At 51.3% G+C, this 27,157-nt stretch overlaps 1 protein-coding gene across 1 annotated transcript in view; it reads left to right on the top strand.

The window, feature by feature from the left end:
* Positions 1 to 27,157, top strand: part of EPHB2 (EPH receptor B2) — a 139,578-nt gene that overhangs the window by 93,725 nt on the left and 18,696 nt on the right. Inside the window, exons 5-8 of the mRNA XM_055574203.1 lie at positions 8,883 to 9,007; positions 18,800 to 18,962; positions 21,670 to 21,778; positions 22,853 to 22,917. Coding sequence (XP_055430178.1) covers positions 8,883 to 9,007; positions 18,800 to 18,962; positions 21,670 to 21,778; positions 22,853 to 22,917 — 462 coding nt within the window. The remainder of the gene's footprint in view (positions 1 to 8,882; positions 9,008 to 18,799; positions 18,963 to 21,669; positions 21,779 to 22,852; positions 22,918 to 27,157) is intronic.

Genomic DNA, 27,157 nt, shown 5'->3' with positions numbered 1-27,157 from the left:
CCGCCCAGACTCTCGGCTAAGATTGGTTTGGCTGCCTATGAGAGCAAGAAAAAGAATAGATAGCCACTGCCACAGTAAGGCTGTTTAACAATCAACCATAAAGGCAAGAAGCACTTATCTAGCTCCTGAGTCCCCTGGCTGGATGGGTCTCGGCGGGAAGCTTTCATATGTTCGCGCTCCAGCTACTCCGGGTATCTCAGCAGTTCTTTGGATTTTGTCAGGGCTCTATTGCATGTTTGGCGTGGAGCACTGTGAGCTAGTCAAGAATGGTCCTGGCGAGGACCGCTGGGGCAACAAGTCTGCCCCACATGTCTCAGCCTCTAACAGGTCAGCCTGGGTCTGTTCTCACGGCCATCAGATACATGGGAGGGCTTTTTCAAGCCTCTGCTTATATTATATTTACTTAAATTCCACTGGCCAGAGCAAGTCGCACAGCCAAGCCCAAAGCCGTTGCCAGAGGGGGATTATATAAATTCTAGGACAAAGGTTGTAGATACAGAGAGGCAATTAATACAACCAGTCTACATAGTAGCTTAGACCAAATGGAGATTTATTTTTCTTATGTGTAAAGGAGGTCAGAAAATAGGAGTTAGGGCAACTGGGTGGAATCATTAGAGAGTCAGACTCCTCAGCACACAGGTTCTTGTCCTTGTAGCCCAAAATGGCTGCAAGAGCTCCAGCTCTCACATCCATATGCCAGGCAGCAAGATGGAAGAAGAAAAGTGACAAGGGTAGGGCCCCTTCTTTTTAAAGAGACTCTCTAGAAGTCCCACACTTTAGCTTATCGCTCATTGGCAAGCACATTGTTACATGGCCACTTCTAGCTGCCGAAAAGCTTGAGAAAGTGTAAGCTTTTATTAAGGAAGAATGTGCCCAGTGAAGAACCAGGATTCTGTTAATTTGAGAAAGGAAGAATGGATATTTGGTAGGCAGTGGATACTGTCTGCCACAACCCATTTTACAGGTGAGATACCGGGGCTCAGAGAAAGGGGTAGCTGAAGTAATAGTGTCAGCTGAGCATAAGCGATGGGACCTGAACCCTGGCTGTTGCTCCTTCTCCCCTCTTCCATCATCGCCACCACTGTTCACGATCCTTTGCTAAGCACTCAGCTACTCACAGTGCTGTTTGAGAGTCTGAGCGGCCCAGACAGTGACACATGGCTGATGTCCCCCGATCCTTTACTCTGGGCCATGTCCTATGCTAAACACGTTAGATACAGATCTTTATTAACCTTGCCAGCATCCTTGCCACTGTCCCCACAGCAGGCTGAGTTAGGTCCCCTGATTCGAGGTCCAGGCTCTTCCCACCTTGCTAGTCCAGATGCTGGCATGGGACCGGTTCCCACTGAGTGGCCTCAAATGAGATCAGGGTGCTTGAGCAGCCCACTAGGGGTGGACCATTGGATGTTTCCACAACATGAAGCCCAGAACTGGACCTCAGCCTGCTCAGATCACACTTGTGGAGAGGGCCAGACAACCAGGAGGAAAAAACAACCTGGGTTTCCAAGTCAGACAGACCTGGGTCCTGATCCCAGCCCCACTGCTTGGGAGCTGAGACACACCAGGCAGGAGACATTGATCTGAGTCTCTCTTTCCTCATCTGTAAAATGGGCTCTGTCTGATTGTGTGGCACCAGGTGGATACAGCTAAATCGACAGTGAGTCAAGGGAAGAGTGAATGAGCAGGTGAACTGCCAGCTGCCGCCCCAGACAGGAGGTTTTTCTCAGCTTTAAGAAAAAGAATAACAGTATCTCCTGGACCAACTTTTTTTCCCCTCCAAAATATGTCCCTCAGATTACCAGTTCCAAAACACAATAGCTATTATGTGAAAAGGGCTTCCTGGCAGCGCTAGTGGTAAAGAACCCACCTGCCAATGCAGGAGACTAAGAGATGCAGATTCGATCCCTGGGTCGGGAAGATCCCCTGGAGGAGGGCATGGGAACCCGCTCCAGTATTCTTGCCTGGAGAATCCTATGGACAGAGGAGCCGGCAGGATACAGTCCATAGGGTTGCAAAGAGTTGGACACGACTGAGCCACTAAGCACGCATGCCTCACACAAGCCATATTGCCTTCTCCTGGATGCTGACCTTGTACCCCAAGGTCAGTGGACTCACCCAGGCTGCTGAAGGGCTAAAAAATGAGAGCCAGCCTCCCCATCCTTCCTCCTCTCCTCTTCCTTCCTTTCTTCCTCCACCAAGTATTGACCGAGTGCCTGCTCTGAGCTACATACTGTTCCACGCACTAGGGATAGACTGAATAAGAGCCACTGGGCCCCCGTCTGCAGAGAAGATGGTCTTCACGCTATAAAGAAAAGAGCATGTGGCCTGGTCGGTGACTGAGGCCGGGCTGATGGTCAGGCAGGGCTGCTCTGAGAAGGTGATGGTTTAGCTGAGACCTGAATGACTAGGAGGCGCTGGTCATGGAAGAGCTGGGGGAGGAGGTTTCCGGGCAGAAACACTGTGAGGCCAAGGCCCCGAGGCAAGAATGACCTCAGTGTGATCAGGGACAGAGAGGCAGCCAGCGTGGGTGGCGCTTGGGAGCCCGTGGGTTTTATTCCTGGTGGAATCCACGGAGGGCGTGTGAAGATATCAGGGAGGCAGTGGGGTCTGAGAGTCTGGGGTTTGGGGTGGCGTCTCTGACCCCCCAGTGCCAGCGACTCTTCCCCCGCCCATCTAAGCTCATGGGGTCTTCTGGTGAAAGGGCAAAGGCCAAGTAGGGGTCTCCTTCCTTAGAGCTCAGCACTGAATGAGACCCAAACCCACACCCTCTCCCAGGCCTCCTGACCTCCTGCCTGTCAAAGGACGCTAGTCCCAGAAGACCCCAGAAACCCCCTCCTCCTATTCCTTCATGCCCTGGGGGAGAAAGAGGCTCGCGGAAGGAAAGGCTCCTTCTCCAGGTTTCGGCTGAGGAAGAGACTGGAAGCTTCCCCCAGGGCTCGCTGGGGGCAGCGGGGCCCCTGACCACCTGCTCCCACTGAGCAAGGCCCTGCCTGGCCGGCCTCCCCCGTCCCCTCTCGACCCCCGCAAGCCTCTTTTGTGCTTGCTCCCTGGGGCTCCATCTTCTTGCAGGGGTCACGGGGCGCCCCTGACCCCATCCTCCTGCCGGTGTGCCCGGCTGGTAATTGAAAATACCAGAATTCCCTAAAGAGCGACTCACAGGGCAACCTGACACCTCAGGGTGGGCGGCGGGCAGCCAGGAGGGACGGGGAATCGTCCAGCTGTTCCCTTTTCTCCACCGTTAATCCCCCAGATTCCAGGAGAAAGGCCAGCCCTCGCTGGCCCGCCTTGATCGTCTTCCCGGCGAATGCCTCCTCCCTGCCACACCCAGGGTGACTGGGCTTATGGGATCAGAGCCCGGGTTCGCTGCCTGTAACCCAAGCCTACCAGCTAAGCCCACCAAACCCAGACCCCCCTGGCCGTGGGCGACCTGCCTCCACTAACAGCTGAGCGCCCAGAGCCAGGGCGGCCGGGTGGGCAGTGGGCCATGCTGTCCTCAGAGGCCCGCTGAGACCCCCTGGCCTCCAGACCTCTGTGGTCAGCCTGCCTCAGCCGCAGCCAGCAGAGAGGGCAGGAGATGTTAGACGTGCGTGGGCCTGGGTTCACATCCCAGCTCCACGGCTTGGTAACTTTGGGCCAGTTTACCTCATACCTCAGTGCCTCCGCTTCCTCATCTGTGAAATGGGGATAGCAATAATACCAGCCTTATTGGGTTGCTGTGAATGTTGAATGAGTTAACTGATGTAAAGCATTTGCCAAAGTGCCTGGCGTGGAGTGAATAAGGCAGTGTCAGGCGTTAGCTGTGGGCCTGCCTTTTTGTATGTGTTGCTCCCTGCTGCAGTCCTATGGCTTCCCAGTGCCTTGGGGATAAAGCCACTCCTAAGTCTGGAGGTCTGGCCCCCACCTGCCTCTGCAGTCCCGTCCCTCTGCCTGGCCTGAAACTATTTGTCCCACTGCATCTGGATTCTCCAAGCCTGCAGGCCCCAGAAGACTCTGGCCTGGGCAAATGAGAGGGCAGTCTTGGGAACAAGTCTCCAGACACAGCTCAGCACCTCACTAGCTGTGTGACCTTGAAGTCATCGTGCCTTTCTGAGCCTGTGTGTGTGTACGCACGCGCTCAGTCATGTGTGACTCTTTGCAACCCCATGGATTGTAGCCTGCCAGGATCCTCTGTCCATGGGATTCTCCAGGCAAGAATTCTGGAGTGGGTTGCCATTTCCTTTTCCAGGGAATCTTCCCAACCCAGGGATCAAACCCACATCTCCTGCCTCAGTTTCCTCTTCTGCAAATTGCAGCTATTAACCCTCATCCCGCACTGTTATTGAGAGGCTCGAACAAAATGCAGGTCAGCTGCTCAGTGGCCAGTGCCCAGTGACACCCCCACTCACAGTGCTGACCATGTGCCGGGCACCACACTGAGCACCTGAAGTGTTTCCACTCATTCCTCCTCATAACAGCCCCCAAACGTGTAACCATTAGGCTCACTTTGCAGATGAGGAAACCCAGACACTGAGAGCTCTGATCACACCCACCTCCCCAGGGGTCCATCAATTTCCTTGTTAATTTCCCGTGAGCATTTGCTTGGAATCAAGCTGATCTCATGGTAACCAGAGGCGCGCTGGTGAAGAGCCTGAAGGCTAGTTCAAGGGCTAGTCCTCCACTGCCTGGCTGCATGAGCCTTGAGCAGGTCACCAAAAAGCTCCAAGCCTCAGTTTCTCCATCTGTAAACTAGGGATGTTAATAGCCCCCAGCTCATGGGGCAGTTGTAAGAATTCTGTGTTACACTTGTGTCTGGTTCTTTAGGGGGTGGGAGGGAGTTGTTTGTTTTGTCATGTGGGATCTTAGTTCCCCAACCAGGAATTGAATCCATGTCCCCTACCTTGGGAGCACAGAGTCTTGACCACTGGACCACCAGGGAAGTCTCTGCTGCTACTGCTGCTGCTGCTAAGTCGCTTCAGTCATGTCCGACTCTGCGACCCCGTAGACGGCAGCCCACCAGGCCCCGCCATCCCTGGGATTCTCCAGGCAAGAACACTGGAGTGGGTTGCCATTTCCTTCTCCAATGCATGAAAGTAAAAAGGGAAAGTGAAATCGCTCAGTCGTGTCTGACTCTGCAATCCCAGGGACTGCAGCGCACCAGGCTCCTCCGTCCCTGGGATTTTCCAGGCCTGTGTTAATAGGCGTTGAGTGCCTGGAATAGGGCGTGGCACAGAATGAGCTCTCAGAGTTAGGTCAGCGGCTTTATCCTTGTTATGATTATACCCATGCACACAGCCCTGAAAACCCTTCAAGTGACTTCATGGAGCATGACTGTATGTTGCTTTGTCTGGCCGCTTACTATCTATGTAGCTTCAGGCAAGTCACTTTACTGTGATTCTGTTTTCCCATCTGCTAAATGGGCTGAAGGAGATCTGCTTCACAGGTAGCTGTGAGGATTAAATGGGTTCGTGAATGTCAAGGGCTTAACACAGTGCCCAGCTTGCTGCTGCTAAGTCACTTCAGTCATGTCCGACTCTGTGCGACCCCATAGACAGCAGCCCACCAGGCTCCCCCGTCCCTGGGATTCTCCAGGCAAGAACACTGGAGTGGGTTGCCAGGTGCTTAATAAACACTGGTTAGTGAGGCAGGAACAAGGAAGACAGAGTCTCCTTGTTTGACTGAGGAGGAAACTGTAGGGAGTTCAGTTGAGTCGCTCAGTCATGTCCAACTCTTTGAGACCCCATGGACTGCAGCATGCCAGGCCTCCCTGTCCATCACCAACTCCCGGAGCTTGCTCAAACTCATGTCCATCACGTCGTAATGCCATCCAACCATCTCATCCTCTGTCATCCCCTTCTCCTCCCGCCTTCAATCTTTCCCAGCACCAGGGTCTTTTCCAATGAGTCAGCTCTTCGCATCAGGTGGCCAAAGTATTGGAGTTCAGCACCAGTCCTTCCAATGAATATTCAAGACTGATGTCCTTTAGGATTGACAGGTTGGATCTCCTTGCAGGGAGCCAGGTCTCTAATCTTCCCAAGAGGACTGCTGCCCCCTGGCGGGACAAGAAGCTGAGCTGAGGGACAGATGGCCCTCCCTGGGGGGTAGGGCGGATGCAGAAAGAACAGAGGACTACAGGGACACCTGGGCCAGGGTCCAAGTACCGTGAGTGGTGCCGCCCCTTCTAGCATGTCTCGGACCCATTTTTCGCAGCTCCTTGAGGTGCTGGAGGGAAGCCTGGACCTGCTCGGGCCCACGCTGGCCCCTCCTGGGCTGATGCAACTCCAGGACCAGGGTCAACCAGGAAGGACAGGCAGGGAGCATTTGAGCTGCAAGCTCTCTGGGATCTTCCAGCTGTGCCCACGCTGCAGAGAAGGAACCAGATCCAGAGAGGAGGGCTGCCTGCCAAGGTTGCCCCAGCCTGGTTGGAACCAGGCTGATCTCATGGTAACCAGAGCTGTGCTGGTGAGGAGCCTGAGCCACCAGTTTCAAGAGTCAGCCCTCCACTGCCTGGCTGCATGAGCCACGCATGAGCAGATCACTGAATAGCTCCAAGCCTCAGTTTCTCCATCTATAAACTGGGGATGTTAATAGCCTGCAGCTCATAGGGCAGTCAGTTAGCAGCCGGCCAGAGAGCAGGCGCTGAGTCTTCTGACTCAGAAACTGTTCCCTTCCCCTGGGGGACAAAAGGGCAGAGACAGGGCAGGAAACAGGCGATGCTCATCCTCCAGGAGCCCCTACCCCTCCCTGGTCTATGCTCCTGTCAGTGTGGCCACCCTGCAAAGCAGGATTTGGGTGGGAGAAGAGTCAGCCTCAGCCTCCTGTAGGAATTGCCAAGATGGTGGAGATGGCATCCGCTTGTCATGGACCCGCCCAGGAGGCAGGAGAGACTACAGGAGGTGCTCCCCAACCCCTGGCAAGTCCTCAGCCCCTCCTGGGACCATGAAAACCTCAGGCCCAGAGAGCCAAGGGGGCTCCCCACTTCAGCCACACCATAGGGAAGAACCAGGCCAGGACTCCTGGATGAACCCTGCTCTGGGAGCAGCAGGCCTGGGCTCAGACCCCAGCTCCCCCACAGACGGGCTGTGTGACCTCAGGAAGCCTTGTGTGGCTCTGAGCTTCGGGAGCTGCACCTGTTGGTGGGGCTAATACAGCCCCCTCGCCGACAATCAGCTCAGGACACACGCGTGTGAAGGGTCCAGGGCCATGGCCATCACGACGTAGGCGCTTTGTGCAGGTTCCTTCCATTTGAGAAGAAGGCAACAAGCACGGGTGGGAGGCATGCTCTGTGAGAGAAGGAATCAAGGAAAGGGCTGTGAGCTTGACTTCACTGTGACCCCAGGGCAGCTTACAACCCTCTCCAGACCTCAGTTTCCACATCTGTAAAATGAAGGAATGGGACTAAATTATTTCTAAGGGTCCTTCTAGCGCCAAACACAACCTCCTGTGACTTCTTGTCTCCTTGATCTAAGTTCCCTCCGTGAGGGCACTGGCAGCGCTGCAGGGAGGGATGGGTGAAGTTCCCGTAACGTGCAATTAACATGTTGACGTGCACGGCTCAGTGACATCGCGGTACAGTCACAATGCGGGCGCTTAGCACCTCTGCTGCTGCTGCTGCTGCTGAGTCACTTCAGTTGTGTCCGACTCTGTGCGACCCCATAGACGGCAGCCCACCAGGCTCCCCCATCCCTGGGATTCTCCAGGCAAGAGCATTGGAGTGGGTTGCCATTTCCTTCTCCAATGCATGAAAGTGAAAAGTGTCCTAGCGACCCCACGGACTGCAGCCTACCAGGCTCCTCCGTCCATGGGATTTTCCAGGCAAGAGTGCTGGAGTGGGATGCCATTGCCTTCTCCGAGCACCTCTACCTAGTGCCAAAACATTCTCATCACCCCAGAAGAAGACCCCATGCCCAGCACTGCCCATGCCCCCTCACCAACCCTTGGCAACCACAATCTACTTACTGTCTGTCACCTTATCTACTCCATACAATCGACATCTGCCCTTAGCACAGATTTGAGGTTCATCTTCATCATAGCATATGACAGTGCTTCATTCTCCTTTATGCTTAAGTAATATTCTGTTCTATGTGAACGCCACAACTTGTTTATTCATTCCTCTGTTGATAGACTGAGCACAGCACACCTTTTGGCTGTTGTGAATAGTACTACTGTAAACATTTATATACAAATATTCGCTTTCAGTTCTTTGGGGTATGTGATTAAGACTGGAATAGCTGGATCATAGGGTAATTCTATGTTTAACTTTTTAAGGAACCACCAAACTTTTCCAGAGTAGCTATGAATTGATTGATTGGTTGGTTTTAACTTTTTTGTTTTTAAAATTAATTTATTTCTTTTCATTGGAGGCTAATTACTTTACAATACTCTGGTGGTTTTTGCCACACATTGACGTGAATGAATTTATTTTCATATACTTATTTTTGGTGGTCAGTTTTATTCCTCGATATATCCCGCCACCCAGGAGGCACTCGATGCAAATTTGTTGAAGGAATGAGTGAATCTCCCACCTTCTCTGCTTCCCTGTTCCGGAGCCCCATCACCATGTCTAGGGACTCCATAGACTGTGAGCTTCGAGAGAGAATGAATGACATTTAGTCCAACCCACTTGGAGCCAGATCAGAGAAGGACGCCTCTGTCTTGAGCTGATGTGGCTGAGCATCCACAGGTGTGGCTGGAGCTGCCGGCGTCTGTAACCTAAAGGTGCCCCGTGAGGGCAGCACCTGTGGCCCTGTACTGTTATCTCCTGCAGATTGGCTGTGTGACTTAGGCTGGATGCCTTTCCCTCTCTGGTCCCACAGCTGTCTATTGTCTGGGCACCTTTGAGGTTGGGTCAGAAGCTGCACCTTCTCATGCCTGCCCCGACCCCTGACTTCTGACCTCTCTTTCAGCTCCTTCGGCCGTGTCCATCATGCACCAGGTGAGCCGCACCGTGGACAGCATCACCCTCTCGTGGTCCCAGCCCGACCAGCCCAATGGCGTCATCCTGGATTATGAGCTGCAGTACTATGAGAAGGTACCTGTGTTCCTGGGTGCTGCCCCCACCCCGCCCACCTCATGCAGGCTGGTCTCTGGGCTTCTACCATCCAGCCAGACGAGGCAGGCCAGTGAAGCAGAAAGAGCCCTGGCCTCAGCTCCGCTCCTCCCTGGCTGTGAGACCTCAGGCGGGTGCCTTGACTTCTCTGAGTCTTGCTTTTCTGGTCTTGGGCATCAGGGCACAATCAGTTAAATGCAGTGGTCACGGCCCTTTCCCCACTGAGACCCCTTTCATCTGGACCCTGAAGGGCCTGATGTTCTGAAAACTGGTTTTCCCAAAAGCTGCATTTCTGAAGTTCCAATTAATTGTGTATCCATCCTGAAGCAGAGGTTTGGAACTGCTCAAGAGAGCTTCCATACAGGGGGAGAGGACGGAACCTCCTGCCCACGCAGCTCTGATTCCAGCTAACACACCTGTGTGCATTTGCCTGCGTGCCCTTTGTAGGGGGACAGGGATCTCTCCCTGAGCTTTTAAATCAGACCCCCACGACTCCCTCAGGGACTCAGGGTTGGAAGCCAATGGTGTCGAAGAAAGAGCTCTGGACAAGGAATGAGGAACTGTAGGTTCAAACCGCAGCTCCATCCCTAAGCAGCTGTGTGTGACCTTGTGCAGGCATCTTTCTCTGAGCCTCAGTCCCCTCTCGTGTCAAATACAAATGAGACCACCTTTCTCAGGTAGGGGGGTCGCTGTGCAGGTGAAGGAGAAAAGGCAGGTGTGGTGCCCAGCACGGTCTGGCCCTCAGCAGAGATGAGTACTGAGTATGCTTTCCCTTCCTCCCTTTCCTGCCCTGCCTGCCTCTTGGTGAGCAAGGGCTATATAAGACCAGGTGAGCTCAGCATATCTGAATGTGGAGGCTGCCCAGTACAGAGGCGGTGGGGGAGAGGGCAGCTGAACATCAGAGGCCCAGGGAACTCTTGACTGATGGCTTTCTTATCTGCCCCCTGAGGCCGTCCCAGGGAGCCACAGAGACGACTCCTGAGAAAGGGGTCACCGGGCCCTCATTCAGACTAAGGTGTAAATGACTATAGGAAGTACACTAGTTAAGAGTAAGCCCACTGGGAAATAGAAAAGGATGGAAAAGCTTTCCCTGACTGAAAGGAAGAGAGATGGAGGCAGTTTCAGCCAGCCAGGCTGGAGCCCCGCCTTCTGAGGCCCTGCCCAGCCCTTCCACTCTGTTAACTCCTGGCTCAGCTGAACTCTGGTGAGTCTCGGAGGTTCAGCAAACATCTGTCCAACCTCACCCAGCTGGCTTGTGATCATTGCCTTGCTCATCCCCTCCTCTCAGCACTGCATTCCAAGAGACCAGGGACCACAACTGTCCCGTTCACCGCATTCTCCCGGGGCCCTGGGGCTGCCTCCAAGGAGACACTTGATAAGTGTTGGGCAAATGAACAAGTGAGTGAATTCCTTCCTGCAGTCTTGGTGGAGGGTGGAGTCCTTGCCTTGTCTCTGCCATGTTCCCCTCCTGGCACACAGTAGGCACTCCAGGTGTTACTGGATGGCCTGAGCCCAGATGACGGGAGGCAATCAGCTTCTCCCTCGCTGGACCATGGAGAGGCTTGAAGGAGCTGGGCACCCAGCTCCCAGGGTGGCTGGACCAACTGCTCTCAGGCCGAGGAAGCCCCTGGCTTTGCACAAGCCAGCCTTCCCACCCCCTCTGGCAGAGTTAGCTTAACAGCCCAGAATTTAAAAAAAAAAAAAAAAAAAAAACTAATTAAGAAGCTTTATGATTAAATGAAACTGAAATTGTTTGTCCCCAAAGATGGGAGCGGAAATGAGAAATCCCAGTGCAGGTCCTGCCTACGACCCATTTCCTACCGAGATGGGAGGGGCTGGGGAGGCTGACGGAGGTATGAACCCGAGGCAGCTCTGCCCTACTTTCTGCTGCTGCCCAGGCATCCCCCGGCCCCTACCAGGGGTGGCAGGACCAGCAGGCCCTGCAGCCGCCGCAGTTATCACCTGCTCACCTTCCCTGCGCACTCACTATGTGCTGAGCATACCACCTCTGGTAACCCCATTCCTCCTCGCAGCAGTGCGATTCATCCCATTAGACAGGAGGGAAAACTGAGGCAAGGAGTTGTGTGACCTGTCCAAGAGCACCCAGCTGCTATGTGGCGGAGCAAGGATTTAACGCTCTGCTCTTACTATTCACCTGGCCCTCCTGCCTCCCAGTTTTCTCCCAGAGTTGTTCTAGGATGACTGTTAAGAAGTGGATAGGACCAGACTCTGATGGAGAATTCTAGGCACAAGTGATGAGAGCGGGGCAGACCTGAGGTACAGCTGTCAGCCCCTCCTCCCAGGGCCTGGGTGCAGAAAGAGGCAGCTTGGCTCTGCCAATGGGGAGACAGACGTTGGTTCACTCAGCATTCACTGTCATCAGCTTTGGACTGGGCCCTGAGCTGGATGCCGGGTTCACTCAGAGTAACCAAGCTTGCCTGGAGACCTGAAGACTTCACAGTTCAGTTCAGTTCAGTGGTTCAGTCATGTCCAACTCTTTGCACCCCCATGGACCGCAGCACGCCAGGCCTCCCTGTACATCGCCAACTCCTGGAGTTTACCCAAACTCATGCCCACTGAGTCAGTGATGCCATCCAACCATCTCATCCTCTGTCGTCCCCTTCTCCTCCTGCCTTCAATCTTTCCCAGCATCAGGGTCTTTTCCAGTGAGTCAGTTCTTCGTATCAGGTGGCCAAAGTATTGGAGTTTCAGCTTCAGCATCAGTCCTTCCAGTGAACACCCAGGATTGATCTCCTTTAGGATTAACTGGTTGGATCAGTCCAAAGGACTCTCAAGAGTCTTCTGTAACACCACAGTTCAAAAGCATCAATTCTTCGGCACTCAGCCTCCTTCACAGTCCGACTCTCACATCCATACATGACTACTGGAAAAACCATAGCCTTGACTAGACAGACCTTTATTGGCAAAATAATGTCTCTGCTTTTTAACATGCTATCTCGGTTGGTCATAACTTTCCTTCCAAGCATCTTTTAATTTCATGGCTGCAGTCACCATCAGCAGTGATTTTGGAGCCCAAAAAAATAAAGTCAGCTGCTGTTTCCACTGTTTCCCCATCTATTCGCCATGAAGTGATGGGACTGGATGCCATGATCTTAGTTTTCTGAATGTTGAGTTTTAAGCCAACTTTTTCACTCTCTTTACTTTCATCAAGAGGCTCTTTAGTTCTTCTTCACTTTCTGCCATAAGGGTGGTGTTATCTGCATATCTGTTATTGATATTTCTCCCGGCAATCTTGATTCCAGCTTGTGCTTCATCCAGCCCAGCATTTCTCATGATGTACTCTGCATATAAGTTAAATAAGCAGGGTGACAATATACAGCCTTGATGTACTCCTTTTCCTACTTGGAACCAGTCTGTTGTTCCATGTCCAATTCTAACTGAGTTGTGGATGTGACTGGAGATGGAAGACTTCACAGTCCAGGGGGAAAGACAGGTGCAGACACAGCCATTAGACAAGATGTGATACAAGCCATAGAAAAGCCAGCAAAGTTTTCGGGGGGACACCAAGGAAATACCCATAATTCTGGCGTGGATGAGAGGAAGTCTTCATTTAAGTGACAGTTGAGCAGAAGCTTGAAAGATGCTAGGAGTTCCCCAGACAAGTGATGAGGGTGGGGTTTTTCTGGGCAGCAAGAACAGCCTGTGCAAAGGCCCCAGGGCAGGAATGTGCTAGCAGCATTCAGCGAACAAAGAAGAGAGTGAAGAGTCACGGGAACAAGAGAGAGATCAGGAGGGGAGGAGCTTGGGGAGGGAGGCGGGTTGGGTTGTGGTGGGTCTTCCAGGCCTTTAGGGTCTGGATTCAATTTGATAGAGTCTGATAGGAAGCCATCAGGAGATTTTGGAATGATGTGATCTGATTCATATTGCTTTAAAGATTCCTATAACTTGCCACATGGAGAATAGACTGCAAGGGGTTCCCAGGGACACAGGTAGACCCAGCACAGGGCTCTCATGGGATACCAAGTGGGAGATGATCGTGGTGTGGAGTTGGAGGGTTGGCAGCAGAGGTATGAGGAGCTGACCAATTCAACCAGTATTTCGGAGCTCAGAGGACCAGGGAAACGTGAAGGAGGACTCCTGGTGGACGGTGGTGCCTCTTCCTCGGGACAGATGCAGGTTTTGTGATTTGCAGGTATAGGTTCGGTACTTGCCAGGGGTATATGTGCTTAGTTGCTCAGTCGTGTCTGACCCTTTACGACTCCATGGACTGTAGCCCGCCAGGCTCCTCTGTCCATGGGATTCTCCAGGCAAGAATACTGGAATGGGCTGCCATTTCCTCCTCCAGGGATCTTCCCGACCCAGGGGTTGAACCCGCATCTCTTGCGTCTCCTGCATTGGCAGGAGAATTCTTTGCCAGGGGTAGGGAGGTGAAGTCAAGGACAGACAAGTGTGCAGCCAAGTGTGCAGAGGACACACGGAAGTGAAAGGTTAGGATCCAGGAGAATGGCAGGGTTTAAGGAGAGAAAGAAAAAGTTGTGGATGAACGTCTCAGAGGAGACACCAGCAGAAGGGTAGGAGGAGAATCAAGAGGGGTTTCTGCCCCTGGGCCCTCAGGTAGGGCTGTGACATCCCCGCACCACCTCTGCCTTCCCGAATCAGCCCCACTAGGGGAGGCGCGGCCAGTCTGCTGGGAGCGGGGGCGGGGCGGGGGATTTATTTCTAGGTAAGCCGGCTCTCACCAGCACTTCAGAGTCCTCCTGGTGCCTGCCATCGATTTCTTCCTCCCAGGTAGGGAAGTCCGAACCGAGCCCTGCCGTCCCGTGTGGGCCCCACCCCCCAGCCTTCCCCCTCCTCCCGGCCTTCTTCAGAAAGGGCTCTTTTGGAGCGGGTTCTCGCTTGGCCTTTCCCCAGCTCTACGGGGATTTCCCAGCCTGCCCGGAGCCCGGAGCGGACAACCGCTTCGCAGGAAGGCTTCTGGATGCCGCTGACGAATGGCGTTAGCCAGACCGGGGCGGGCCGCTCCCATTGGCTCCGGCGTCCCAGGGGAGGTGGCCTCCTTTGGCAGCCGCCCCAAAGCACACAGGTTCACACTCCCCTCGGCTCCCCCAAGAGCTCAAGAAGACTCATTTGTGAGGCGGATGGGCCCGCGTAGGCCACATCAATTTATGTGTTTATTCAACAGAAACGTCTACTTGGCAGAAGTGGAAGGGAAGGATATTCCAGAGAGAGCGAGCAAAGGTGGGGGGAGGAGGGGGTGAACCATGAAAGGCCAAGCTGCACTCAGGTTGTTGCCGAGTGTACCTGAAGCAGTAGCGGCATGGAGATGCTTGTTCACTCACTCACTTTTGCATGCACTCATTCATTTAATGAACATTGGTGAAGGCTTATTCTATCACATGTTGATGATAACCATGATGGCGGTAGCCTCCGTTCACTCTTTTGTGTGTTAGTGGATGTTCCGTTGCCAAGTTGTGGCCAACTCTTTCCGACCCCGTCGACTACAGCATGCCAGGCTTCTCTGTCCCAAGTTCATGCCCGCTGAATCAGTGATGTCATCCAACCATCTCATCCTCTGTCACCCTCTTCTCCTCCCGCCCTCAATCTTTCCCAGCAATCAGGGTCTTTTCCAATGAGTCGGTTCTTTGCATCAGGTGGGCAAAGTATTGGAACTTCAGCTTCAGCGTCAGTCCTTCCAATGAATATTCAGGGTTGATTTCCTTTAAGATTGACTGTTTTGATCTCCTTTCTGTCCAAGTGACTCTCAAGAGTCTTCTCCAGCACCACAGTTCAAAAGCATTGATTCTTCGGCACTCTGCATTCTTTATGATCTAACTCTTGCATCTGTACATGACTACCGGGAAGACCATAGGCTTGTCTATGCTAAAAGCTTTGCCCATTTTTTCCTATTAAACTTCCACAGCCACTCTGTATAGTATATAGTGGTGTTATTCCACTTTAGAGATGAGAACGCTGAGACTGGGAGGGCTTAATAAATGTACCCGTGCCTCATTGGTCCACTGTGTACGGCCTCAAACTAAGTGCTAGTGAATTTCATACTAAATTTCTTCCCATAATCCATCGTTGCTTAATCTTTATTCAGATAATGGAACTTCAAAGAGCGAGAAAAAAGAGAGTGGGGAGAGGGGAGGAAATTGATGGCTCTAGACAGTATCTCCAGTGTGCCAAGCACTGCCTGATCAAATTTTATCTTCACAACAACCCTGAAAAATTGGCATTTATTGCTCCATTTTCCGGAACAGAAAACAGGGGCTTAGAGAAGTGAAGGGTTTCTCCCAAGATTATAATGCAAAGCAATGGAAGAACTGGCATCTGAAATGACTTCCAGTCCCCTGCATGGCTCAGACAGTAAAGAATCTGTATGTAATGCAGGAGACCCGGGATGGATCCCTAGGTTGGGAAGATCCTCTGGAGGGGGAAATGGCAACCCACTCCAGTATTCTTGCCTGGAAAATTCCAGGGGCAGAGGAACCTGGCGGACTACAGTCCATGGAGTCGCAAAGAGTCGGACACAAATGAGCAACTAACAAACATACCAATCCCCTGCTCGGTCCTGTGTCTGGTTTTAGAGAAGGGATCCACTCAGGTTAGTGCCTCAGCTTCCCAAGGCAACTATGCCTCTAGCAGTTCCCTCCCATCTACCTCATATAATCAAAAACTTCTAGCCTCTCTTAAGTGGGGACCCACCTAGTATGCAGACTCCAAGCCCCTTTTCCGAGCCTGAGGCCATCCCATGTTGGACAACGGCACCTACTGGCCAAATCTGGTACTGCTCCCTAGATTTCACAAATGAATAGTCTTAACAGTTTAATTAATATTCATTCATTTATTATGTCAGTAGTTAGTGAGCTCCTACTGTGTGCCCAGCCTGAGGGCCCCAGAGATAAGCCAGACAAGCTCTCTGCCCCAGAGATCCCACAGGCTTTAGAGAAGACACGTTTATATCAGAACGATGGGTAGGAGAGGAGACAATGGACCTGCAGTCTCTGACTGGGACATTTGGGAGGGCTCCCAGGTTTCCTTGATAGCTCAGTTGGTAAAGAATCCACCTGCAATGCAGGAGACCCCGGTTCAATTCCTGCGTCAGAAAGATCTCCTGGAGAAGAAATAGGCTACCCACTCCAGTATTCTTGGGCTTCCCTTATGGCTCAGCTGGTAAAGAATCTGCCCATGATGCGGGAGACCTGGGTTCGATCTCTGGGTTGGGACGATCCCCTGGAGAAGGGAAGGCTACCTACTCCAGTATTCTGGCCTGGAGAATTCCGTGGACACTGTCCATGGGGTAGCAAAGAGTCAGGCAAGACTGAGCGACTTTCACTTCCACTTTCCCCAGCCAAGGTAGTAACTGTGTTGAGTCTTGAATGATAAGTAAGAGAACTGCCGGACAAATGAGGAAAGTATAGTTCAGATGGGCAACAGCACTTGCAAAGGCTCAGCGTGTCCAGGGAAGGTCAGACTGGCAAATAAAATACAGGACACCTGGTTACATTTGAATTTTCTTTTAACGTTTTAGTATACCTCAAAGAATGCACAGGACATGCTTTACTAAAAATTAGTCATTGTTTAGCTGAAATCCAGATTTAGCTGAGCATTCTGTTTTGTTTTTCTAAATCTGGCAACCCCAGCAGGGAAAGGGGAAGCAGCTACATATGTCTGGAGCCTAGAGGACCCTGGGGATGTGGCAGGAGAGACCAGCAAAAGCCGAGTCATGGAAAGTCTAGAATTGGGGAAGGACTCTGCATGCAGGCCCCTGTGCCTGGTCCAGGGGAACAAAATATAGCCCCTTCCCTCTGGAGCTTACTGTCAAGGGAGAGACATAAGCCTGGGCCCAGGGCAACGGAAGATGGCAGAAACCCCCTCCTATGGTACCAATAGCAAGTGTTCCAGGGCTCAGAGGAGGGAGACACATCTGGCTGGGAAATCAAGGAGGCTTCCTGGAGGAGGGGGCAGGCAACCTGGCACGGGTAAAGAGACTTCGTATCTGCTGCTGCCCCCACATCCCAAGCTTTTTTGTACCTCCTTGCCTTTGTACCTACTGCTCCTTTCCAGGACCACCCTCCCCTTCTTTGCCTGGGTGACTTGTATTTATTAAGATTCCATTTCAGTTCCCCCCACTTGTCAAGACGCTTTCCATGGCTTCATCTGCTATCCCCGACCCAGGCCAGGTCACATGCCCTTGGGCTCACTGTGCTTACCCCACCCGTGTAAGCCTTTCATACATATCAATTCATTTCTTTCTCTAAACAATCCTTTGAGGTAGCTATTATTATTATCTTCCCCATAATACAGATGAAGTAAAGGAGGCAGAGAGAAGTTAAGAACCTTGCCCAAGATCACAAAAGTCATAGAGTCAGGATTTGAACCCAGAAAGTCTGGCTCCAGTTTGTTGTTTTAACCTCTATACGATAATAACGCTGTAATTACAGTGTAGTTGTATAATTGTGTAATAGGATAGTAATTACAATTACTATCTATAATAACATTGCCCACACCGAATTTGTTGCATGAGAGTTTTCAAGGGCTCTGTGTACCCAGACATATACATGCCTGACATGTACACTCAGGCACACATTTTTCTACATAAAGGTTCATAGCTTTTCATTAGTTTCTCAAAGAGGCTCATGATCCTCCAAGCGTTAAGACCTCCGCACCATTTGCTTTACTAAACTGAGCTCCCCAAGGAGGCCAGGGCTTTTGCTTTACCCACTGGGGGCCCCTAGTGCCCAACTCAGGGTCTAGTGCAAAGAGGGTATGTGGGGAGGGTTTTCTGGGTAGCTGACAGATACCTGAACAAGCACCATGGAGGCTGGTAAACATCTGCCTCAACTCAAGCACTCCTCCATTCTCAGTGCGCCAGCCAGATCTTTGTCTAGTCCCAGATACCTCGGGTCACACTGGGCGGTGCTCAGATCAGAATTGGCATTCTGCATCTCTCAAAGGAGGGAACATCAGGTCCTGGGTATCCAAAGGCATGCGTATGTGAGGTGGTTCCATGCAGGAACCTGGTTTTAACTCCTAAGGCAGCCGCCAACTGATATATGTGACCTTGAGCATCATTTCCCCTTTCTGGGTCTTAATTCTTGCCTTACTCAAATATGCTGAGGCTGAATGGGGGTCCTTCCACTTAATCCATTGAGGCATGGGGCAAAGAGGGGAATGCAGATGTGAATAAGGTGGACCCTCTCCCTGCTGTCTCTAAGAACTCACAGCCTCGTCTTCAGGGTCTGCACACAGTGGCCACTCAGTCTGTGTGTATTAGTCAGCTATTATTGGTATGATGCTGCAGAACAAACAGTTCCAACAATCCAGCGGCTAACGAGAAGTGGCTGTTTTTCCTGCTCATAAGTTTTTGTCTTTGGGTCAACTGAGGTGGTGCTGTTTCAGCCTAGGAGTTAGGTCAAGGATTTCTTCACATGTTTCCCCTTCTGGAAGCAGCAGTTACCCAAGTTAAGCCTCACCATGACAGATGGCAGAAGCCCAGGAGACCGAGTCAAATCAACAAGTGCCTGTAAAGCCCCTACTTGCATTACGTCCTCTAGCATATTCCAGCAGCCAAACCAAGTCACAGGAGCAAACTCGCCATCTGTGAGGCAAAGAAATACCTCCTGCCTTCTTTTGTGGGAAGTGTTGCAAACCATATGCTGAAGATGTGGGTATGTCATTCTGTTATAGGGAAGGAGTGAAGACTATGGAACCACAGAATTTGTCCAGTAGCCAGACCTGCCCCCAAGTGGCAGGAGGAGGTGGTGGACTCTGGGCACAGCCTCACTAACTGTTTTCTCTGTTTTTTGGCAGGAGCTGAGTGAGTACAACGCCACAGCCATAAAAAGCCCCACCAACACGGTCACTGTGCAGGGCCTCAAAGCCGGCGCCATCTATGTCTTCCAGGTGCGGGCACGCACCGTGGCAGGCTACGGGCGCTACAGTGGCAAGATGTATTTCCAGACCATGACCGAAGGTAAGCAGGGGCCAGAGCACAGGAGGAGGGCCTTGACTCTACAGACAGAACAAGGGCTGCCGTGTCTATAAAGTGCCTTTGTGCGAATTAGCAGAGGCTCCCTCCCCTCTTCTAGATGTCATTCTCCCTCCAACCTGGGTGAGAACCCTCATGCACTATACCAACTGAACAGCCACATATGCAGGCACTGTTTCTGTGGCCCAGAAAGGATATGGACTCCTCCGTTACCATCATGTCCTTTCCCAGGACCCTTGGGAGCCCAGCCTCAACTTGCAAAGCTACTCTGAGCAAGCCACTTCCATTCCCTGGTCCAGTTTCTTCTCATCTATAAAAATCAGCGTATTATATTCCATCTGAGGGAGCAAACGTATCTTATCCATACATCACTCCAATGACACGCAGTCGGATTGAGAAGCATTCTGAAGCGACATCTGAACTCAACAGGGAGAAGTGCTGGGATGCATTAGTAATGTCTTCCCTGGGCAAGAGAGCGGGAAGTTGCAGCCCATGTGCCTTGTGTCTCCGAGTCTGGGACCACACGTTCTCTAAGCACCCTTCCTGCTCCAGTAACCTTTCAGAAGCCGCATCGTTCAAGAATGCAGGCTCTAATGCCTGACAGATGGAAATTACAGAGCTGATTGAGCTCTAGCTGTGTGGTCCTGAGTGATTCATCTTACCTCTCTGAGCCTCAGTTTTCCCATTTATAAATGGGGATGATAAGAGCTAACTCATTATCAGCATCATCATGAAACTAGTGTCAGGAAGAGGGTAAATGTACAGGTTCTAGCACAGGGTTGGCATTAGGCCTCACATGGTTAGTGCTCACCAAAGTAGAGTTAAGGTCATACTTGTCATTGCTGTGAGTCTGGGGGTCTTTTCCCCACCAGCCAAACTCCAGAGCAGAATATTTATGAGCAGACTGCAGCGTCCCTCCTTAGCATCTGCTTCAACCCCTGGACATAGGCCTCAGCCTGTGCCGAGTTAAACATTTCAGGGGGCTCCTGGACCCCTGAATTCTTGTCTTATCACAAAAATCCTCCCTTATAGCTCCACCGTCACTTCTAGTACTCAGCTCCTCTGTAAAATCCCCCTTCCTCATGGCCAGAGTTTTTCACCTCTCTAGGTCCTCTTGTATGTTGGTTGAGGGTCACTGACCTGGGGACTGGGGGACTGTCCCAAGATCCTTATTAATTCAACAAATATGTGCTTGTGCTAAGGATGCAGAAATGACCTAGTCCTTGACTTCAGCAGGCTCCTGCCTGGGAGGCAATGAGGAGTAATAAAAATAAAGTGTTAAATAATGAAGATCTTGATGCCATTGAGAATGCACTGAGGGGTTTCCAAGAGCCGGAACCAATGCTGAGTGCATTTTACACATTATCTCGCTTAAGCCCATGGCCTTGGGTTAAACAGACCTGGGTTCAAATATTGGCACTGGCCACTGTCTAACTGCGTAAACAGGCAAGTCACGATTTTGCCGAGCCTCAGTTTTCTGATCTGATAAATGGGATAATTACACGTAGTACGTCATAGAACTGTTCTGAGAATCACACAAGGTACATACCTACCCATGATAGGCTCTTAAAAACAATAATAGTTAATATGTACTGAGTACTTACTATGTGCTACAAGTTACTCTAAGTGGGCTTTTTTTTTAATGTATTTATTTATTTGGGGCTGGGTCTTTGTTGGTGCATTCGGGATTTCTCTAGTTGCAGCGAGCCGGTGGCTGCTCTTCATTGCTGTGTGTGGGCCCCTCACTGCAGCGGCTTCTCTAGCTGCGGAGCACCGTCTCTAGCGTGGGCAGGCTCCGCAGTGGTGGCACACGGGCTTAGCTGCCCCGTGGCACGTGGGGTCTTCCCACACCAGGGATCGAATTCATGTCCCCTGCATTGGCAGGCACATTCTTAACTACTGGACCACCAGGGCAGTCCCACTCTAAGTGTTTTATGCAAAAATCCTATGATGGGAACTATTATCCTCCCCACTTTACAAATGAGGAAACTGAGCCACAGAGATAAGTCCCTTTACCAGAGATCACACAGACAGCAAATGGCACCACTGGGACTGAAACCCAAGGAGTTTGGCTTGAGAGTCTGTGTTTTGACCTGCCTCTGTATATGTGTCAGCTTATTATTATTCAGTTCAGTTCAGTCGCTCAGTTGTGTCCGACTCTTTGCGACCCCATAGACTGCAGCACGCCAGGCCTCCCTGTCCATCACCAACTCCTGGAGTTCACTCAAACTTATGTCCATCGAGTTGGTGATGCCATCCAACCATCTCATCCTCTGTCGTCCCCTTCTCCCACCTTCAATCTTTCCCAGCATCAGGATCTTTTCCAGTGAGTGAGCTCTTCGCATCAGGTGGCCAAAGTATTGGAGTTTCAGCCTCAGCATCAGTCCTTCCAATGAATATTCAGGACTGATTTCCTTTAGGATGGACTGGTTGGATCTCCTTATTGATTTTCACATCTACATTGAGATGTAGGCATTATTATGCCCATTTTATAGATGAGAAGCTGAGTGCCAGAGCAGTTCATGGATTTGTCCGAGGTTACTTGTGAGGTAGTAACAGCCAGTTCTCCACCTGAGGCTCTGTCTGGAGTGGCAGAGAGTGTAGGGATCCCAGGAGACCCAGGGCAGTGGGGATGCAGGGGGTTGTGACCCCCGAGCCAGGCTGAGAACAGCGCGCTGTGCTTCCTCTCCAGCCGAGTACCAGACAAGCATCCAGGAGAAGCTGCCACTCATCATTGGCTCCTCGGCGGCCGGCCTGGTCTTCCTCATCGCCGTGGTTGTCATCGCCATCGTGTGTAACAGGTGGGTGGTGTCCCCCTGCCAGGGCCAGGCCTGGGTTCCGAGAGGGCTGCCCATCCATTCTGCCATCCCTGAACAGGGTCTATGACCAGAGGGGGCAGGAGGGGCTCAGGGAGGCCCGGAGACCCCCAAGTGGCCTCCCACCACCTAAACGGCCATAGTTGGCAGTCCATCCCTTTGGTCAGGTGTTGCCCTGGACAAGTCCACGCTCCACGGAGGTGGCTCACCGAGACACTAATACTTCAGCGCAAAGGGACAGCTCCGAACAGTGGGCAGGAAAGACTGCATGATGCAGGACGCAAAGGGACAGCTCTGAACAGTGGGCAGGAAAGACTGCATGATGCAGGAAGCCAGGGAACAGTGAAGGGGAGTACAGATCACCCCACTTTCTGCTCTAGCAAAAGCCCCTCCATGAACAGGGCCAGAAGCAAGCTGAGGAGCTCAGCTGGCTGAGGTAGCTGGAAAGAGAGGGGACACAGACAGGGCCAGGTGTCTGGCATCCAAGGGACTGGCACAGCACGTGCAAAGGCAAGCAGTGGGACTGGTTCCTGGACTTCTGCTGAACTTAATGCAGAGACTGTTCCTTCTTCCTTAGAGCTTTCTACTTTATTTATTTTTGGCCACACTACACGGCCTGCAGGATCTTATTTCCCCAACCAGGGATCAAACCTGTGCCCCCTGCAGATGGAAGGGCAGAGTTCTAACCACTGGACCACGAGGGAAGTCCCAAGAGCTTCCCACTATAGAATAGACTAGGTCTTAAGGTCAGATGGACAGAAGCCTCTGGGTTTCTGGGACCAGGGGCCACAGCCAGAGATGCCTTTGCTCTTTGAAAGGGGCTTGGCTGGAGAGGGGACAGGGGAAACAGTGAGCCTGGAGTTGAAGTTGGAGGAGTGGGAAGGGCTGGGGGCAGAGGGAACCAGGGAAGGTGAGGCTGCTAGGCAAGGGTCCGGCAGGGAATTCTCTGGCAAGGAGGTGGTTTCCAGGGCCTGCCCACCCTCTGCCTATCACCTGCTGTGGCTCCCATCTCCCTGGGCGCCTCCAGGTGGCTCCAGCCCTTTGCTCTTGTTCCAGAAGACGGGGGTTTGAACGTGCTGACTCGGAGTACACAGATAAGCTGCAACACTACACCAGCGGCCACAGTACGTATACCTCGGCGGGGCCGGCACCCTGGGATCCTTCACTTGTCAGCTCCGCAGCAACCTCTCCAGCCTCCTTTGTCTTCCTCCTCCCTTGCTGCAGTCAGACATGAGCATGCTGTTCCTTCTGCCTGGAGCACTCTCCCCTGTCTTGTCCTGGCTAGCTCACTCCCTCAGGCTTCATCATATACAAACCCCTCTGAGAAGCCTTCCTTGATCCCCACTCTATCCTGGATGCACAGCGCCCCCACCTGGCTGCATGGTGATGGTCGTCTCCCTGTCCCTCCACCATTATAGTGGGGCCCTCGGGGACCTGAAATCGTGTCTGACAGTCACCACCACCTCCCCGGTGTCAGGTGGCTGCCCAGCACACAGCAGGCACCAGACAGATTGGCAGAATAAATATCAGGTATGCCAAAATGTTCGTTCAGGTTTTTCCATAAGATGGTATGGGAAATGAAATTTTGGGCCAACCCACTACATGATCTGAGTGAGACGATGAGGACCCCAGGCTCTGACCACAGAGGGGAGAGAAGGGAGCCTGGAGGCCCATTCTTGTACCACTCAGTGACTCCTTGGCTGCCTCTTCCCGACCCCTACACCGTGCCCCCATTTCCTTCACTGTCCCATGCCACCTTCGGCCAGGGCTGAGGGCACATGTGCCAGACACACCCAGAGCAGATGTCTCCTCCCAGGGGCACCAAGTAGAGAGAAGAACAGAGTGTAGATTCCTCTTCGTCTGATCTTGGCAGAACCAACAATCTGTATGGGGGAGAGGAGATATTGGATCCTCACTTTGGCTCACTTGGCAAATGGGAATTCCAAGTGGGTCCCCTATAGGCTCTCAAACTGTACCCAGTGGGGTGCCCTAGAGCTTCTCAGATGGTCCCCAAGTGAGGGGATCATCCACGCATCCCTTCAGTTGTCACATATTTGTTGTGGCCCATTATGTACATCAGGCTCTGCTCCAGGTGCTAGGGACACACAAGTAAACAAAGCCCATATTCCTGCCCTGGTGGAACTTATATTCTAGTGGGAGGGATGGTAAAACTACTACATTTAGAATGGATAAACAAGGTCCACATGGATCGGGCGGAGAAGGCAATGGCACCCCACTCCAGTACTCTTGCCTGGAAAATCCCATGGATGGAGGAGCCTGGTGGGCTGCAGTCCATGGGGTCGCGAAGAGTCGGACACGACTGAGCGACTTCCCTTTCACTTTTCACTTTCATGCATTGGAGAAGGGAATGGCACCCCACTCCAGTGTTCTTGCCTGGAGAATCCCAGGGACGGGGGAGCCTGGTGGGCTGCCGTCTATGGGGTCGCACAGAGTTGGACACGACTGAAGCGACTTAGCAGCAGCAGCAGCAGCATGGATCGGGCAGGGAACTATACTCAATATGCCGTGATACACCATAGTGGAAAAGAATCTAAAAAAGAATGTATATATGTGTATAACTTAGTCACTTTGCTGTACAGCAGAGATTGGCACAGCACAGTAAATCAACTATACTTCAATTTTTTAAAAGTGACAGGTATTTTTAAAATAAATGCAAAATATTGATAAACTTTAGAAAATAGGGCTTACATTTTCTGCAAGATTAAAAGAATTCTGAAGATTGGTTGTACATCAGTATGACTGTACTTAATAATACTGAACTGCACGTTTTGAAATGGTTAAAATTGTGTAGTTTATATTATGCATATTTTACCACAATTTTTAAAAAGAATATAATAAAAAATCCTAGGAAATTTTTTAAATACATGCAATAAATGAGCAAAGTGTATGATATATCAGAAGATGAAAGTGCTGTGGGAAAAAAGCAAGATAGGAAAGGGTGATTCAGAGCTGCAGGGGTTCAGTTTCATTTCAGTCACTCAGTTGTGTCCAACCCTTTGCAGTTCCATGGACTGCAGCATGCCAGGCTTCCCTGTCCATCACCAACTCTCAGAGCTTGTTCCATCGAGTCGGTGATGCCATCCAACCATCTCATCCTCTGTCGTCCCCTTCTCCTCCTGCCTTCAATCTTTCCAAGCATCTGAGTCTTTTCCAGTGAATCAGTTCTTCACATCAGGTGGCCAAAGTAGTGGAGTTTCAGCTTCAGCATCAGTCCTTCCAATGAATATTCAGGACTGATTTCCTTTAGGATGGACTGGTTGGATCTCCTTACAGTCCAAGGGACTCTCAAGAGTCTTCTCCAACACCACAGTTCAAAAGCAGGCTCAGCTTTCTTTATAGTCCAACTCTCACATCCATACATGACTACTGGAAAAACCATAGCCTTGACTAGCCAGACCTTTGTTGACAAAGTAATGTCTGCTTTTAATATGCTATCTAGGTTGGTCATAGCTTTTCTTCCAAGGAGCAAGCATCTTTTAATTTCATGGCTGCAGTCACCATCTGCAGTGATTTTGGAGCCCAAAAAAGTAAAGTCTCTCACCTTTTCCATTTTTTCCCCGTCTATTTGCCATGAAATGATGGGACCAGATGCCATGATCTTGTTTTCTGAATGTTGAGTTTTAAGCCGACTTTTTCTCTCTCCTCTTTCATCAAGAGGCTCTTTAGTTCTTCTTCACTTCTTCATTTTGCAATGCCAAAGAATGTTCAAACTACCGCACAATTGTACTCACCTCACACCCCAGCAAAGTAATGCTCAGAATTCTCCAAGCAGGGGTTAGAGCAGTGTTTTTAATGTTAATTTGGGAATGCTGTGCTGGGTCTTTGTTGCTGTGCACAGGCTTTCTGTAGTTGCCAAGAGAAGGGGATACTCCCCAGCTGTGGTGTGTGGGCTCTAGGTCTCGAGGGCTTCAGGAGTTGCAGCACGTCGGCTCAGTAGTTGTGGCACACGGGCTTACTTGCCCTGGGGCATGTGGAATCTTCCTGGGCCAGGGATCGAACTCATGTCCCCTGCAATGGCAGGCGGATTCTTAGCCACTGGACCACCAGGGAAGTCCGGGCCTTGGTTTTTATTCTGAGTGAAATGAGACGCCTCTGGAAGGGTCTGAGAAAAAGACGGACATGCTCGGAGTTACAGTTTTCACAGGACTTCTCTGACTGCCCTGTGGAACATGGACTGGGCGGTGCCAGGCAGGGATGGAGCAGGGGCCGGGAGGTGGCTGTTGGGATAATCCAGGGAAGATAGGATGGTGGCTGGACCAGGGTGGCAGCGAGGGAAGTGGTGGGAAGGCAGTGGGTTCGGACACACTTTGAAAGTAGACCAATGGATTCGCTGCAGGGCTAGATACGGAGTGTGCGATAAAGAGCAGAGTCAAGGAGTTCTTGATATTAAGTCTGTGTGTGTGTGTGTGTGTGTGTGTGTGCAGGCGCACACATGCTTTGCTCAGTCGTGTCCGACTCTTTGCAACCCCATGAACTGTAGCCCACCAGGCTCCTCTGTCCATGGAATTTTCCAAGCAAGAATTTTGGAGTGGGTAGCCATTTCCTGCTGTAGGGGATCTTCCCGACCTGGGGATCAAATCTGTGTCACTTACGTCTCCTGCACTGGTAAGCAGATTCTTTACCACTGCGCCACCTGGGAGGCCCCTCTGGGTAAGACTTAATTTGAAGTAAACGTTGCTGAGCTTAAAAATCATTTTTAGACATCACTGTAAAAATTATTAAACCATTAAAATTTCCAGAAGACAATCTAGGTAACTATTTAATTGATACGTGGAGGGAAAAGCACTTTCTAAGCACAAAAGCAATGAAAGGATCATAAGACAAAAGTGGACAAATTTAACTACACAGAAATAAAAATCCACCTGTATGTGAAAAATAAAACTCATAAATTCCATCGCCCCAGCCTGTTCCCCAAGTAATAAAATCATGATGGTAGATATAGCTAAACATATTGTGTTCCATACTTTAATGCTCAACGTGTATTTCCTCATTTAACCCTGGTCATTTCCCACTTTGAATATGAGGAAACCAAGGCACAGAGAGGTCGCGCAGTTGTGCGGGGCAAACGCTGGGGTACAAACACAGTCTTGGCCACTCTGTGCTCCCTACACCCTTCTGAGTAAGACAGGCTCACACGCTCCATCACCTGGAGGCATTCAGGAGCATCACTGTTTAGAGCAGCAAGTCAGTAGCAAGGAAAACAGGTGACAGCAGGGATTTATTTTAAAAATAGACTCCAGAATAAAACGTGTTGTTCATAAATCAACACATTCTCAAGCTCATGCTCCTACTCTCTGCATCTGAGCAGGATTTTGTTGTTTTGTTTTTTTCTCAAAACACTGC

The sequence above is a fragment of the Bubalus kerabau genome, chromosome 3 (assembly GCF_029407905.1).
Source record: "Bubalus kerabau isolate K-KA32 ecotype Philippines breed swamp buffalo chromosome 3, PCC_UOA_SB_1v2, whole genome shotgun sequence".
NCBI classification, from domain to species: domain Eukaryota; kingdom Metazoa; phylum Chordata; class Mammalia; order Artiodactyla; family Bovidae; genus Bubalus; species Bubalus kerabau.
This window is presented reverse-complemented; position numbering and strand designations above follow the sequence as displayed.